Genomic DNA, 16,791 nt, shown 5'->3' with positions numbered 1-16,791 from the left:
GTGTAGTTGGCACAAAATGTTTCAGGTGTACAAGGTAGTGATACAACTCATCTATATGTTATGCTATGCTCACCACAAGTGTAGCTACCATCTGTCACCATACAGTGCTCTTGTGTATAATATCATTGACTATATTTCCTATGCTTTGTGACTAATTCGTAAGTGGAAGCCTGTACCTCCCACTTCTCTTCACCTGTTTTGCCCATTCCCTCCTTTGCCACCATTGGCCACCATCAGTTTGTTCTCTGTATTTATGGGTCTCTTTCTGCTTTTTATGTTTACTTATCTGTTTGTTTTGTTTTTTTATATTATACATGTATGTAAAATCATATGCTGTCTGTTTTTCTCTATTTCACTTAGCAGAATACCCTGTAGATCTATCCATATTATCACAAATGGCAAGATCTCATTCCTTTTTATGGAAGAATAAGAACCCATGGTGTACATATATACGGTATCTTTACCCACTTGTCTATCAATGGACTTGGCTATTGTAAATAACACTACAATAGACATAGGGGTGCATGTATCTTTTTAAGTTAGTGTTTTCATTTTCTTTGGGTAAGTACCCAGTAGTGGCATTACTGGATCATATGACATTTATTTTTAACTTTTTGAGGAATCTCCATACCGCTTTCTACAGAGGCTGCACCAGTTTATATCCCCATGAACAGTACACAGGGGTTCTGAAAGAAAAATTTTTAATAGATCAATTAATTATAGTTCCTCTTTTTTCAGTTCTTCCTCTTCTTCAAACCAATTGTGGTATTTTTTTAAATCAACTTTAGTTTTTGAAATTTGTCTTTTGAAATTTTAGTCATTATGTTTCTGGGTCTTTCTTGGTTGTGGTTCTATTCATCTGCCCTTTATGAAACTTTCTACTCTCTGACTTTTTTTTACTGCAGCACCTTATACATCTCTCCCACTTCTACTCTTTCTCTTTCTCCTTCAAAATTTTCTCTTATTCCACCTATCCTGGTGGAATATAGGTGGATGTTTAACAACCGGTTCTCCAAAAAAAAAAAGACAGTATGCATACATACATTTATAGTTGACTATAAATTTTACTGATATAAAGGATCTCTGGTGCATGATTTACAATAATAATATAGGCAATATTCCCTACTGCACATTTCATATAGCTCATTGATTCTCACAGAATGTTTTTGTTAAATTTTACCAACATTTTGCATTTATAGATAATCAGTGATTGCAGTTGATGACAAGTATAGTTTTTACCTGAAGGTTGGTTGGGAGTTTCATTTATGTTGATCAATAAGGTGAAAATGAGACAAAGAAACTATATATCAAAATTTCACTCATTCATCAATGATGTTTACAAATCTCAGATACTAGAATTTGAATAATGAAAGAATATTTCCTCAATTTTTGTTCTATTTCCAGTGTCATGACTACAAATATGACTCTTAATTACTATTTTAATATTTTATTAACATTTCCTGCATTACTTGTTAAGTTTGTTCTAGAAAATCAGCAAGCCCTGGTGTATAGCATTTGATGACTTTTATGGTATAAAGATCCTCACTGTGGGTTATTTCAGACTACTAATAGGACTTCTTCAAATGTGGAGTCGGGAAGAGATGCCAATAGTCCAACAGTATGACATATATTCCATGACCCAGATAGAAGACAGAAATGTACTCAAGAGCATAGATAATAGTTAAATGATTGGAATGGGATATGTTTTTAGGATTTATTGTCTTTTTAAAAGTAAGTTGTAATTTTAAGTTCATATAATTTAACTTTTGATAACTGGTTCATTTAACAAGTGCAGCAATTTCTTGCAAAAATGCCTGACAATTGAATGACGAGTTATTATTAAGAACCTAAATGAGCTGGCTCCAGCATGCCATTGCATTGTTTCTTAATATTACTGTTTTGGAATGCTCCAGACTTGGCCCTTGTCTATGAGCCTTTTCTTGGTTGGTCCTAAAATATGTTTTTTGTGTGTGTGTGACCTCAAAAACTCTCATTTTCTAGCCCAGTCTTTCCTCCCGAGTGTCAGATTCAGACCTCCAAATAGCTACAGGATATTTGTATTTGGAAGTCCCAACCAGCATCCCAAACTCCTTACCTGCCAAGTAGCTCCTGCACCTGTTCATGTCACTCTTGACATTTATCCAGCTGTTCTGGGATCCTCCTTTTCTCTTATATCGCATCTCCAACAAGTCACTAAATCCTGCTGATTTTACCTGCCAGACATGTCTTCAATCTATTATTGTTCTAGTTCCTAACTAGAGTTGCCATGACCTATCCCTCTTGTTAAGACTACTGGACCAGAATTCCAAATGGTTTTCTGGCTCAGAATCTTCCCATAACTTCACGTTTGTTTTTTTTTTTTTTCTCTCTCTCTCTCTCTCTTTTTTTTTTTTCTTTTTTTCTCTTCCAACTTATCCTCCATTCAGCTGTTGGAGACATCAATTTAAGTTGTATCTGCTTGTATCATTCTCTGCTAACAACCCTTCACTTACTCCTCAACGTCTATAGGATATAGACCAAACTCCTTTATGTGGGGGAAAATGCTTTACATAATCTGACCAATTTCCCTAACCTCATTTCTCACCCATGTCTACTGTGTACACTTTGCTTTCATCGCAATTCTGAACTGCTCATAATTCCTATGTACAATACATTTTGCTCCTTCTTGGCCTACAGTTCCACTTAAACTCTTTTTGGCAAATACTCTCTTTGACTCAATTCAGGCTCTGTCTCTTCCACAAAGACTCTTCCAGTCTCTCCTCAGCAAACGAGCCAGCTGAGGTAGACTTTTTCCATGCTACCAAAATAGCCCCTTTATATTTATGATTTTAGTTGGCTTATCCAGTTGCCCGCATTTATTTCTATCCCTATCTGCCTAACCAAAACCAAAAATAAATCCCCTGAGGAAACTGTATACACAACTAAGTATATAAAAGATATTCAATAAATGTTTAATGGAGAAATGAATGAATAAACCTAAAACATTGGAAATAAAATGTTCCTCAGCTTATCATAGCAGCATGTTCTACGCCTAGAGTTCCAAAGGCAGAGTTGTTTTTAACATAAAGTACGTGAAACAGTTTTCCCTGCATCTTCTAATTAAAATTGATTTCTTCTGAACATAATTTTAGAAACTTATACCAATTTTCTTAATATTATCTAGGACTAAAGCTTTGTGAAGAGCCTTTTCTTTATAGAGTGGAAGTATCTGAAAATTGTAGATGAGCTCCACATCAAGGAAAATTAATTTATCAGCAAAGAACATCTTGAAAAGCATTTTGACCTCAGATTTTAGTTTAATATTCATTCATTCCTTGTTCCTCATGTAACAGCACAGTATTAGGACGGCAATAATGAAAAAAAATAAGTAGTTTAAACACTTAGGAAGAGAATGATGAGAAATCAAGGAAATACAAAATACATTTTAAGTTAGAAATAACTGACAAGTTATTTTTAGTTGAATCTATTCAAGTTGAATCTACTCAAAACTGCCGTGTGTTAGAAATTATTCAGTTGACGGCCATCACGGGGAAAGCTTTGCATAAGCATTCTACTTATTCTGAATATCAATATTTTATATGCCTGTCTCTCTTGTCAGGTTGTGTGCGGAGGTTCCCATGCTGCCAAGTTGACATAGAGTCAGGGAAAGGAAAAATCTGGTGGAACATCAGGAAAACATGCTACAGAATAGTTGAACACAGTTGGTTCGAAAGCTTTATTGTTCTCATGATCCTGCTCAGCAGTGGAGCCCTGGTAAGTTATAGGACACCCAAAACAATCACTCGAGTCAATATTTTTAATAAACGAATTGGAGGATAAAATATGAAAATTGTTTTACCTCAAAATGAATTCCTATGATTAGGGCTAGGACAAAATTTTAGTTTAGTTCAGTAAATATTTGGTAAGCACTACTATATGCCAGGCATGTAGTACATGCTTCCCTGAATGCAAAGGTGGTTAAGATCCGGGTGCTTTTCTCAAGGAGTTCAGAGACCACTGGGGAGAAAAGCACAAGTGATTACAGAGCTGGGATGTGTTTCTAAGTGAAGAATATGCTTGATAAAAACTCTTTAGCAAGAGATGAACAATTGTCCGCTTGGAATTTCAGGAAAGTAGTTGACGTTTTGCAAGATCTAGAAAGATGACTAGGATTTTCCAGCCAGATGGGGTGGGCTGAAGAACAAGTGTACGGGGACAAGGAAGCATAAAACATCATGAGGCATTCAGGAAATTAAAAGTTTCCAAATTTTAGAAAGTGACGTTAGAGGAAGAGCGAATACAGGGAGGAGAGTGGTGGCCACAGGTACTTTGACAAAGATAGGCAGTGCCAGCTTATGAAGCATCTTACAAAACAAACTAACTTTAGGGTGACAGTGGACGCATTTCTCACTCTTGTACATATACCATGCACTTTCTATGAGAGTTGAAAGGGACCTGGGAGAGTTACAAACTCCCTGAGACTTTTCTCGTTTTTCTTTCCTGCAGACACGAAGAGAGATGAACCATTATAAGCCCAGTTTCAGCTAGTGATACCACTGGAAATTCCATTATACTAGAAACAGAGTACTCAAGAACTTTGTAAATTGTGTCACAGATAGTCTTGATGGATCTGGGGTTGAATTTTTATAAGAAGTTAACCTTTTGCTATTTCATGGATGCTGCTAGAGTATATGAGACCTCCAAGTCAGAGACGAAGGATTTTAATACTCATGACATTGAAACCCATATGAACGTCAACATGTTTGTGTTGGTTCGTCTTGTCCCCAAGTCTCATGAGGGCCTGGTATGGGGATAAATTAATGGCACACACACAATGGAGTAGCATCACAGCTGAAGAGCACTAAATTAGGGAGTCTTTTTTTTTTTTTTTTAAAGGAAGGGAGGGGCAGGGAGGGAGAGAAGGAATCTTAAGCAGGCTCCATGCCCAGCTTGGAGCCCAGTGTGGGGCTCCATCTCACAACCCTGAGATCATAACCTGAGCCAAAATTAAGAGTTGGCCACCCAAGTGCCCTAGGAAACCCTATCCTTTTAAAGAAAGCAGCCTTGCTTTTTTGTCCCAGACAGAGACACTGTCTCATCCCCCACAGTTGCCTGTTGCAAAAGCAGCACTGAGTAAAGAGCAAGTCAGGGCCTTGCCTTCTTGGCGTACTGAACAAGGACATGCAAGGATGCTCAGAGGCTGCAGGGATGGCCTCTCCTAAAACAGAGATGAGTAAGGAAAATGGTACTCCTCTTGTCCAGTGAAATGCAAGTAGGAATCTCAACAACGTCTACACTATCTTGTATTCCTAATCGCTACTAGAAGTTTATTCCATGCTGAGTCACACATGTGACTGAGACTGTTAGAAAGGAGAGAAAAAAAAAATTAATGAAAAGTTCAGAGTAATCCCTTATTCAAAATGTCTAAAAAGGAAGATAACATTTTTTGGCAAAAGGAACTCTCAAATCTAAAATTCTGGAGGGCCTGTGTGTCTCCGTCGATTCAGTGTGGGACTCTTGATTTTTGGCTCAGGTCATGATATCAGGGTCGTGAGCTCAAGCCCCATGTTGGGCTCCCCACTTGGCCTGGAGTCAGCTTGAGAATCTCTCTCTCCCTCTCCCTCGGGTCCTCCCCCCGCTCAGGCACCTGTGCGCTCTCTGGTGCTCTCTCTTTCTCTCAAATAGGTAAGTGAATAAAATCTTTAAAGAAAACTGAAATTCAAATGAATCATATGATGAAGAAAAGGGAAAGGTATTTTAAGAAACGGCTGTTTTACTCATAGTTTGCTAACTAAGCTAGATTTTTAAAATACTTGCCTATAAAACAAACAAAAGGTAACAACCAAGTTAGTACATATTTATTATATTTCAAGATCTTTGTATAGTTTTTTCACTTAATCTTTAAACAATCCTGTGAAATAATGATCATTTTGCTTATTTTGCCAATGAGGAAGTTGTGTGGAGAGTGTAAAAGTTGTTTCATGTCCAAAAGCTATTATATGACAGACGCATAACTGAGCTCTAAAATCAAAACCAACCATATCTTTTCACTGATTTCTGGATCCTCAAAAAGGAGAGGACACACTGTGTAGAAACAAATGAGTGGTAGCTGAAATGAGTAACAGTAAAACCTACACCCCACATTGGATAGAGCTCACATAATGATGTCCTTCCTCTTGCTCCCATATCCATGGAAGTGGAAGTTAGCCATATCCATGAAAGTTAGCCAGAAGCCCTGCAGGCTGTGTCTTGTTTCCAGCCCTGGGACTAGTCAGAACAAGGTGTACCCAGGCATCAAGAGTACTCAGCATCAAGACTTACTGCTTATTCATTCAGCAAACTCCCTTACCTCCTGCTGTGTTTTTGACACAGCTCTAGGCACTGGAAACACATAAAAGCATATAAAAACTGAAGGAGGTTTCCAAATCCTACTAGTGGATGTGAAGGGGAGTACAGGGTGAGAAAGGTATATGTGACCGGCTGATCTGGGAATCATGTCCTACCTTATCAGGATTCATCCAATTTGGAGAGAGATAAACAGGAGTCAGATGAAGTAGAAATTAATGCAATTATCCGAGATCATGGTTCTTTTAGAGGGGTATAGATAATTCTATTCTTTGCACCCTTTAACCTGTGGTGACCAGTGGTACATACTAGTAAGAAGTCCAGAAGTAAGTGTTACCTAGTAGTTGTAAACCAGAAGAAAGTCAGCTAGCACATTATAGTATTTATCTTCTAGCATAGAATTCTCCATCAGAATTTTATTTCCTGCTTTTGTTATGAATCATAAGCTTTAAGTTGGGTGTGAATTGAAATTTGAATACTATCTTCACAGGCTTTTGAAGATATATATATTGAAAAGAAAAAGACCATTAAGATTATCCTGGAGTATGCTGACAAGATATTCACTTACGTCTTCATTCTGGAAATGCTTCTAAAATGGGTAGCTTATGGTTATAAAACGTATTTCACCAATGCCTGGTGTTGGCTGGATTTCTTAATTGTTGATGTAGGTTGGATTTATCTTACAAAAAAGTATTCTGAGAACCTTCACTAATGTTGTTTGTTATCATATTTTAATCTTGGTTAGCTTTTTGTACTTTCAGACTATAGCTTTATGGGTGTTTTTGAAATATTAATATAGCCAGTAGAACTATTTCTATAAGGAGTATTAAAAGAGAAATTCTGCAGTGAATATGAATTCTTTCTTGTACTGTTCTAACCTTTATAATTTACTTGTGCATAAGTTTTCTGCAATCAGAGAAAACGTGATTTTATATACGTGTATATATATATATATGATTTGAATATCATTTTACTGGGAAGAAGAACAAAATGAAAAACTAGGTGGTGACAGTGGAACTGGAAATGGGCAGAGGCACAATTTAAAAAGATAAAACATTGATTTTTTTTTTTTACAATATAAAATTAGAAAATAAAAGAGGATAAGGGATATATCAAGTTGTCTGATATGTTAGCTGAGAGTTATGTAAAATGATTGTGCTAAAACTTAACAACTCTGGGTTAAGGAGTTGGGGGCCATGGAATTTCAAAATATTTATCTCTGTCACAAGGAGAGGGAAAACCAAAATGAGTCGGAACTCTTGTCCCCACCTGAAACATCCAACTTACCCTTTATTTCTAGAGTGGCAGGGAAGCAGAAAAATAGGCATTGGCAATTTCAAGTAATAAATTCAGAGAACCGTTCAATATTTGGGTGAAGGAAAATATATAAGAATGCTTTAGCTTATGTATTATTTTTAATAGAGCAAAATATTTTTTAGGAATCTTATTGAAATAGGAAAGGAATCCTAAAACAACTGTGAGATTAAGGCATCTCAAATAGAAATGGTACAACATCCAGTTTTTCAATTTATTCTTATTTAGTGTATTCAACTTTATTTTATATCTTAATGGTATAATTTAATAATATATAACATATAATTATATTATTATATTTTATATTATTTTAAATTGCTATCTTAAATTAATTCATGACCTCAACTTCCCCATCTAATTTTTCTTAGGATGATTTATTTTTTTCCTTCTTCTACTAATTCTAGATTTTACAAAATCTAGTCTTTGTGGCTAGGGAATTGTATTACAATTCTTAGAGGTTTGTCTTCCATCTGATGTGGAATTAGAGGACAACATGCAAATGTTTATAGTGCTAACAAGTGTGCTAACACTTGTTTAACCAAGAGTTTGCATCATCAAACTTTACAGAAAAGATAAATATGGCATCATTCATAGAAATCAAAATTACAAGTAAGCATGACTATAAATAGCCAAATCTGACTACAAAATTAAACCAAAACTCATCATATCTATTCAGAAGTTCAATTTCTCAGCTGTTATCCAAAAACTAATGATATACTGTATGGTGATATAACAACATAAAGAAAAAAAAAAGAAAAAAGAAAAAGAAAGCTCAGTGAACTCTTTTTTAACAGCTCAATATATAAAATATTACAAGCAATAACACTTTTGTTTTCTCTATCAGTGATGTACAAAAACAATTTTTTTTAGTGTAGCTATACATTACACCTCTTAAGTTCTCTTAGGCTTTCTCTGTGAGATCTGTAATTTTTGAGACCTTATATTAGTGATCCCATATTGATTTTTCTTTAATTTACTTTTATATATATGTTATCTAGTTACTGGCTAGAAAAAAAAATGGTAAGAGAGATGCTTTTGTAACATAATAGATTTAAAGAAAGGCTAACTAAAATAAGAAGAAATGATAGAAGGAATGTAGGTTATTTCTTTTCTTTTCTCTTAACAATTTAATACAATTGGGTCTTTTAAAAGGTATAAAATATTTAAGATATTGAAAAACCTTTAATAATATTATCACAAACATAATTATTTTCATCACTCTGTCTGCGAAAATAAAAGTTTATACATACAATTGAATTTATTTTAGGTTAAGAAAGAGATAAGTGCATTTCATAGAAGAAATTATTTTGTCTTGTATTTGAAAATCTGAACTGGTGAACCTTAATATTTCAGAGTATGGAATATACAGAACTCAGATATATAGCTTCAGTTTGAACTGTTATTTAATATTTTGAGAAAAAGTAAGTAAATGAACATGCAAACACAAATGCATATTATATATTATATATCATATATATTCCATATGTAATATTTTTATAATGCAGCATGGAGAGCAAAGCTGGACACAACATTCTTGCTGGTAGAGATGCAAATTTAGTGATGCAGATTTGGAGGAGGACCTGAGATTTTATTTCCCAAGAATTGAACCAGTTATCTAGCGTTGTTCTGAAAGTATGATCCCTGAACCAACAAATTGGTGGGAACATATTAGTAATGCATTTCTCAGGACCTACCCAAGATCTACTCAACTAGAATCTCAGGTGTTGGGACCCAGAACACTGTTGTTATATGCCTTCCAGATGATTCTGATGCATACTGAGGTTTCAGAACCACTGATCTGATTTGATATTCACAGGATGGACTTGTTGGGTTTCCATAGGCTTCTTGAACTGAAATTTGTTTGCCTGAGCCTTAGTCATCAGTATTGGCATATACTGTGTATATACATATGTATGCATAGATAAATAGATGTGTATATATCTTCTCATTTACAGAGTAATCTCTAATTTTCTCAATAATGTGTATCTATTATATTCAATATCGTGACACCTAACAGTGGTTTGGAAATTAGGTCTGCCATTTCTGTAGGGGTTATTCCCATTATAATAGACATTTTAAAACTTTTTTTTTTTCCTGATTAAAAGGAATACTTGCTCTTCTAATTAAAGAGCATATTTTCTTAAGTGTACTTAACTGGAAAATAATGGACCTGAATGACTTGGGTGAATTTCAGAATGATATGAGGGAGGATTAGTTCTATTGGATATGCAGCATAAAGACTTAAAAATAAGTCATATAATATATAATGTTATATGAAGACATTTGGAAGCAACTGGATGAGAAAGAACAAAACAACACATCTTGATTCATAATCAGTTTCCTTATCTCTGATAGCAGGAGCAGTGAACTTGTGAGCAACAAATTTTTCTACTCTGTCGATAGTTAAATATAAGGAGGTTGATTCTCAAGTATTCCTAGTCCTCCCTGGAAAATTTTAACCTTTTAGTCAGTACTTAATTCATAATGAAGAGCTATATACCGGCCATTGTTTTTAGACATTGCTTCCTGCCACACAGTGTAAAAACAAATGAATATTTTAAGTGGAACCTACTCAGAGACTGAATGTGTTTTCAGATCAAGATGTAAGGTCATTGAGGAGCTCGTTACACTCTTACCAGAATGTGTATTGATTTTATTTCTGTCCATGTTCTTTCTTCAAAGATAGTTTATAAGAACACAAATTTCTGTTGGGTACTGGTTATGGTCATTGTGGCAGGTCTAACATGATGAAGTTCTGTATGCCTTGGTTTATTGTAAAGCCAAGGAGATCACATACTCTTGTGCTCTCTTCAGTACAATTGAGATTTCTCCCACTATTACTAGGTAAATCTTTGGTGCCAGTTCTGAGAAACTGCAAGGCAGAACAATCTTATGGGGAATTAGCTCCATCTGAAAATCATGAGTCTTCAAAATGCTTTTGAATACTGTTTATACTAGGACTTAGATCTGATTGAGTCAGAGCCACACTCTTATGACTTAACTTCAGAATCACACACTTTGTTATGCCCTAGGTTTTATTATAATTGAAATTTCTATAGTTGCTCTAATTAAATGTACAGCATAGGTGGGTAACATAAGTTGCTCAAATTAAATGAAGAGCATATCTGATTAAATATATCCAGCATAGGTTCAGAATTAATAAGCAAGTACATAATCATTGATGACAGAAATTATGAAAAGTTTATGTGATTTTTATTCAGATATAAGAAATAACCTACTTTCTTTCTATTTCTTTTTATTTTCATTAGCCTTCCTTTAAAGCTATTTCCTTAGAAAAGCATTCATTCATCTTATCTATTTTTAGGCAATGACTAGACAGCTCGATATATAAAATACTATTCTTGTTGATCTGCTCTTAGTGATCTTTGAAATTGACTTCTCCTCTTTGTGCTTTACTATTACATTGAAATAATTAATGAAAATTTTCTTTTTTTGTAGGTTTCTTTGGTTACTTTAGTTGCAAGCACTCTTGGCTACTCAGACCTTGGCCCCATCAAATCCCTTAGGACGCTTAGAGCTTTAAGACCTCTAAGAGCTTTATCTAGATTTGAAGGAATGAGGGTAAGAAAATGCTAAACTTTCTAATATCCTTAATTTCTAAATTGAGTATAAAATATAAAAAAAAAGTATGTAGGAATTATGGACTGTTTATATTTATATGTACATATATCTACCTATAGATGGACTGCTTATATATGTGTGTGTGCATATGCATATACATAGTATTCAGTGCATATAGTTTAACAAAGAGTAAATCAAATACAGTAAAGCCTCCTTCACATAATATTGTTAGGCAATAATCCAAATAAGTGACTAATCCTTTTTTAAATGAAAATCTGCTCTGTGCTAGGAATGTGAAGGGGACACTCATTCTGATAACAGCTCCCATATACGAGTTATCAAGGACTTGCCTGTATCCGATGCTCATATTTTATAGGGCACCTGAGTGCTTCTGTCACTTAAGTGTCTGCCTTCAGCTCAGGTGATGATCCCAGGGTCCTAGGACTGAGTCCCCACAGCGAGCTCCCTGCTTAGCAGGGAGTCTGCTTCTTCCTCTGCCTGCTGCTCCCCCTGCTCGTACTCTCTGTCTCTGCCAAATAAATAAATAAAATCTTAAAAAAAAATTTTTTTTTAAGAGCTACCACAGGTAGGGATCATACCAACAAACAGGGAAGTGAAGTGGCATCAGCCACCACCTTAAATTTCATCCTTAAAATAAATGTTTCACCGAAAATAGAATTACCCCCAAAATTACACTTGACAAAACTAAATCTCAGAGAATTTACATAATTTGTACTAGGCTGCATGGTGCCTGAAAAGAGGTCATTTTGTAGACACAAACAAGGTGAGACAAATAATGACTAGTAGCAACTTAGCTTTAAGAGCTGCATTAATCCAGCAACTTCATAAAATACATGGAGGACAGTAACCTTGTTCTCTCTAATTAGTCCATATCCTCCTTTATTGCTGCTCTCCTCGAGTTTCCTTTTTACCAGCTTCACACTTGCTTTCTCATGCTTCTGTTGTTCTCTGGGCTGGGAATGCTTCTCCTAGCCCTGTCGCAGCCCTGACTCATCATCAGAGCAGAGAGATACCTACCCGGCCAATAAGACTCAGTTTAAATTTGCTTTGTCTCTTCACCATAGGGCTTAAGTGAGCAATCTCCCTCTTTGTTCAGACATACAAAATCCTTGTTATAATGTTTTTTACTTGTTTTTCTGACTTCCTCTTTGCGGGTAGTCCCTGAATAACTTACATGCAGATTAGTGTATATCACTGCTTCTCTAAGTGCCATCCTCAGACCACCCATCAGCATCATCTGAGAACTTACTAGAAATCCAAACGCCCAGGTCCTGCTCCAGACACACTGACTCATAAACTCTGGGATGGGGCTTGGAAATCTGAAACCTTAGGTAATCTGAAACTATCGGGTATCTTTTAGTCTAGCAGATCTTCAGTGTTATCTCTGCTAAACTGTGACTGTCTACAGCTTAAGAAATCCAGTGTACAATGGCTATGAGAGATCATGATTATACAAAAAAAAATCGTAAATTAACCCTTTTTGTCATATAAGAATTGAAAAATTACAATTTATGTTATTATGCAGAAAGGTGGTATTGGAATCCATTGGCATTAACTTCATTTTTTGAGCACTGGTGGAATGTTACAATCTGTCTAGAACTTACAACCAATTTCTGGACTCAGTATCAGTATACTGCATTTTCATGAATGAAGAATATACTTTCCCCTACAAAACTACTTCCCTTAGCAATTAAGCTAGCCCATTATTTTATCCTCTGTGCTCTTTGTTCTTTATCTATAATAGAGCTGACCTGGATGCAGGAAAATGGTTTAATGTATTTGGAGGACCAGCTGTGTCTCTTTAGTATTTATTAACCATGCAAAAAGATATGTTCCTTCACACTGCAGGATGATTCTGAAGAATAAGTAAAAGTTGAGGCATTTTGTAGTTAGTTTCCTTTGAGTCTTGAGGCCCTTAAGCTTATTGACTTTCTCAAATGACTTCTTATCTGACCAATGTGGACCTATCCCCCTCAGAGACCCACTGTTGCTCACATTCTTTCAGCAAACATTTCAGACACCAATGTGTCAGTTATTATGCTATAAGAAGAGTACCATGGTGAAGAGACCCAGTCCCTCAACACGGAATAGGGACAAAAATCGTGGAGAGACAGTGGGGGGGAACAGTAGTTATTCTAGGACATCAGCTCTGAAGTAGGAAGCACGCAGCACTACAGAAATGTGGAGTCTGGAATGGCTGCCTGGGGAAGTCTAGGTAGGCCTCACAAGGAGTTGACGTTGGAGCCGTGACTGAAAGAGTGGGCCCAAATCCCAGGCGTGTAGACATTCCAGGCAGAGATGCTACCTGGGGGGAGAAGCACGGGATTGAGTGTGCAAGGCATATTTGAGCAATGACTAGAAGATCAGTGTGCCTCGGTGAGAAGCTCAGTGGGGAGGGCAGTAGGAAGTAGGATGAAAGCACAGGCTTGAACAAGAGTTGGCCACTTTGAACTTCATTCTCTACTCCTGTTCTTCCTAACCCTTTTAGTGTCGTGTATGCTATCAGAATCTCATAAAAATATGAATCATCTCTTCATTAAAAAATAGACCTATAATGTTTTTCATAAAATTACATGCTCACGTGGAACCTCAACAGGACCACAGACCCCAGGGTAATAACTATTGCTCTAGGCCAGAAGTCAACAAACTAAAGCCCACAGGCCTGTTGTCTGTTTTCTAAACGAAGTTTTACTACTTCTCAGCCACATCCATTTGTTTATAATTTATATAAGAATAAGAGGGATGGCTGGGTGGCTCAGTTGGTTGAGCCGCTGCCTTCGGCTCAGGTCATGATCCCAGTGTCCTGGGATTGAGTCCATCATCGGGCTCCTTCCTCAGTAGGGAGCCTGCTTCTCTCTCCACCTCTGCCTGCCACTCTGCCTGCTTGTGTGTTCTGTCTCTCTCTCTCTCTCTCTCTGACAAATAAATAAATAAATAATCTTAAAAAAGGTGGGGGGGATAAGAATTGAAGGGGCGCCTGGGTGGCTCAGTGGGTTAAAGCCTCTGCCTTCGGCTCAGGTCATGATCCCGGGGTCCTGGGATCGAGCCCTGCATTGGGCTCTCTGCTCAGTGGGAAGCCTGCTTCCTCCTCTCTCTCTGCCTGCCTCTTTGCCTGCTTGTGATCTCTCTCTCTGTCAAATAAACAAATAAAATCTTAAAAAAAATAAGAATTGAAAAGAATTGGATAATTGCAACAGAAACCATATAACCCTGCAAGCCTAAAAAATATTTAAGAAAGTGTTTGCCAACTCCTGCTCTCGACAATCTCAGAAGTAGCCAGAGATGCTCAGTGTTTCACCATTTGGAAAAGAGAGGAAACACAATGCTCTTATTTAACAAATTAGACTTTAAAACATTTGGACTCAAATTCTGACTAGAGCTGAAGTATGAAAAAACAGGTAGGTTTTTAAAGGTGAAGGAATTAGGAAAATCTGGAGAGTGATAAATGCTACGATAGTCTGCACGCAGGAGAACTGGAGTGGCAAGAGGCTCTGGTTGTTAGTAACAATGGAAATGCCAACAAGCAGAAATAAAGGAACTATTAAAGATAAACTACTTCATTTATATTTTAACTGAGGCAAGCATTGTCTATATTTAGCCAAGGACTTATATATAAAGTATATTTAGACTTAGAATAATAAATTTGAAAAGGTGGCTCTTATTTAGCTGATGAAGAAACAGAGGTCCCAAGGTCTTAATTGAATTCACATATCACACAATTAGCAGAACCAACTAAGTAGAAAGGGTTCATATAATAAAAAACTCCTAACTTCAACTCCAGCCTATATATACCAATCATTTCTATATATGGGAGAATTTTCACACTGATCATTCCAGGACCATGAACCTTTAAATGTACATTTAAATGTACATTTTATTTGTTATCATTCATACTTAGAAATTTCTTTTTTTTCCCCCTAGAGTATGCAGATTTACGACTTCACCTTACATATATCAGGTTTTTGGTTTATTATTTTTATTTTTTCATTTATTTAAGCTGTGGTATAATTTTAGTTACTTTGTTTTGCATTGTGGCTATAGTTTCAATGTGCGTTTATCATGTATTTTAGTAAACTTGTTCACAGGGCTCCTGTCTCATTCTCTCTTGCTTGGCATACTACTGAGCATAGACATTCAATTAATACATGTTGGTTGGTGATTTGGTGTCTTAAACATGTATGGGTGGCTTTTCTGATTTAATTCTGCATTGTGTTTCGTTAATGTTGACCATTTAACATCTTTCCTACTCCTAATCATCCTTTTCTTTCTTTTGACTACTAGGTGGTCGTGAATGCCCTCATAGGTGCAATTCCTTCCATCATGAATGTACTACTAGTATGTCTTATATTCTGGCTAATATTTAGCATCATGGGAGTAAATTTGTTTGCTGGGAAGTTCTATGAGTGTGTTAATACCACAGATGGGTCGCGCTTTCCAACAAACCTTGTTCAGAATCGTTCTGACTGTTACGCGCTGATGAATATTAGTCAAAATGTACGATGGAAGAACTTGAAGGTGAACTTTGATAATGTTGGACTTGGTTACCTCTCTCTACTTCAAGTTGTAAGTGAGCCCTGTCACAAATGCTTGATGTTTCAGTAGACACTAGGTGAGGGATAGAAGTCATTCTTCAAGTAATCTATACCTAGAAATTAAAGATAAGGTACTTTGTGACTTTAAAAGGAAGACTTGGTCTTTCTTAGAACATATGCTTATAAAACATGAGTTAAGAAGCAAAGATTCTGTTGCATTTGAGAGTCATTAATTCATAAATGAGTTTCAGTGTCATGTGGCTCCTTACCATTTGCACCATATGAATGTTCCTCCAAAAATAAAGAGTTTTTGGACTGACAGTTTTATACTACATGGGAATGAGAATAACATCCTACTATCACAGAGGATCCTTTAGAAATGGACGAAAAAAAATAATCTTTCCTACCTTGTTCATAAAATTCCCCTCCTCTGGAAAAATAAAAGTTCATGTGCAAACTTTGCTGGCATTGTAACAACCTGGAAATAATTAACTAGGACTGAGTTTTAGAATGTGACTTAGGACTATTTCCTTTTGGTTCTTGATAGAGCACGTTATATTAAATTGATATTTTGAAATATAGTAAAGCCCAGTGATCTGGTGTCACTAAATGTAACAATAAGTGGATTAAACTCATGTATGGCTATTGTAGAGTGTGAACCTCACATTCAGATTTTATTGTTATAGGCAACATTTAAGGGATGGATGGATATTATGTATGCAGCTGTTGATAATGTTAATGTAAGTATTGGTCAATATTACACTAAACTTACAATTTTTAAAGCACCTTAGTTTAGTTGGGCCATTTTCAAATAGTAGTTCCAAGGATCCATTGGTATGTACACACAAAATGAAGAACTTGCACCTAATAAAAGACTAGCAGTTATGCGTGCAGCGTTTGGTGACAGAGCTTGCTCAAAATCTGGTGCTCTTGTATCGTACAAGCTCTGCAACTGACTTTGAACAAATCGCTTTTCCTCTCTCAGCCTGTTTATGGACTGAAAAAAAAAACAAAAAAA

General features: G+C 36.1%; 1 protein-coding gene and 1 long non-coding RNA gene across 3 annotated transcripts in view; one reads left to right on the top strand and one right to left on the bottom strand.

The window, feature by feature from the left end:
- LOC116880910 overlaps nt 1-16,791 on the bottom strand; it is a 140,998-nt gene that overhangs the window by 51,580 nt on the left and 72,627 nt on the right. The gene's annotated exons all lie outside the window — the stretch shown is intronic.
- Nucleotides 1-16,791, top strand: part of SCN9A (sodium voltage-gated channel alpha subunit 9) — a 166,526-nt gene that overhangs the window by 133,214 nt on the left and 16,521 nt on the right. Inside the window, exons 19-23 of the mRNA XM_032880361.1 lie at nt 3,599-3,753; nt 6,815-6,988; nt 11,098-11,220; nt 15,523-15,804; nt 16,460-16,513. Coding sequence (XP_032736252.1) covers nt 3,599-3,753; nt 6,815-6,988; nt 11,098-11,220; nt 15,523-15,804; nt 16,460-16,513 — 788 coding nt within the window. The remainder of the gene's footprint in view (nt 1-3,598; nt 3,754-6,814; nt 6,989-11,097; nt 11,221-15,522; nt 15,805-16,459; nt 16,514-16,791) is intronic.

Source organism: Lontra canadensis, unplaced genomic scaffold, assembly GCF_010015895.1.
Source record: "Lontra canadensis isolate GAN:19392208 unplaced genomic scaffold, GSC_riverotter_1.0 scaffold69, whole genome shotgun sequence".
NCBI classification, from domain to species: domain Eukaryota; kingdom Metazoa; phylum Chordata; class Mammalia; order Carnivora; family Mustelidae; genus Lontra; species Lontra canadensis.
The sequence above is the reverse complement of the archived record's forward strand: the minus strand, read 5'-3'. Positions and strand labels throughout refer to the sequence as shown.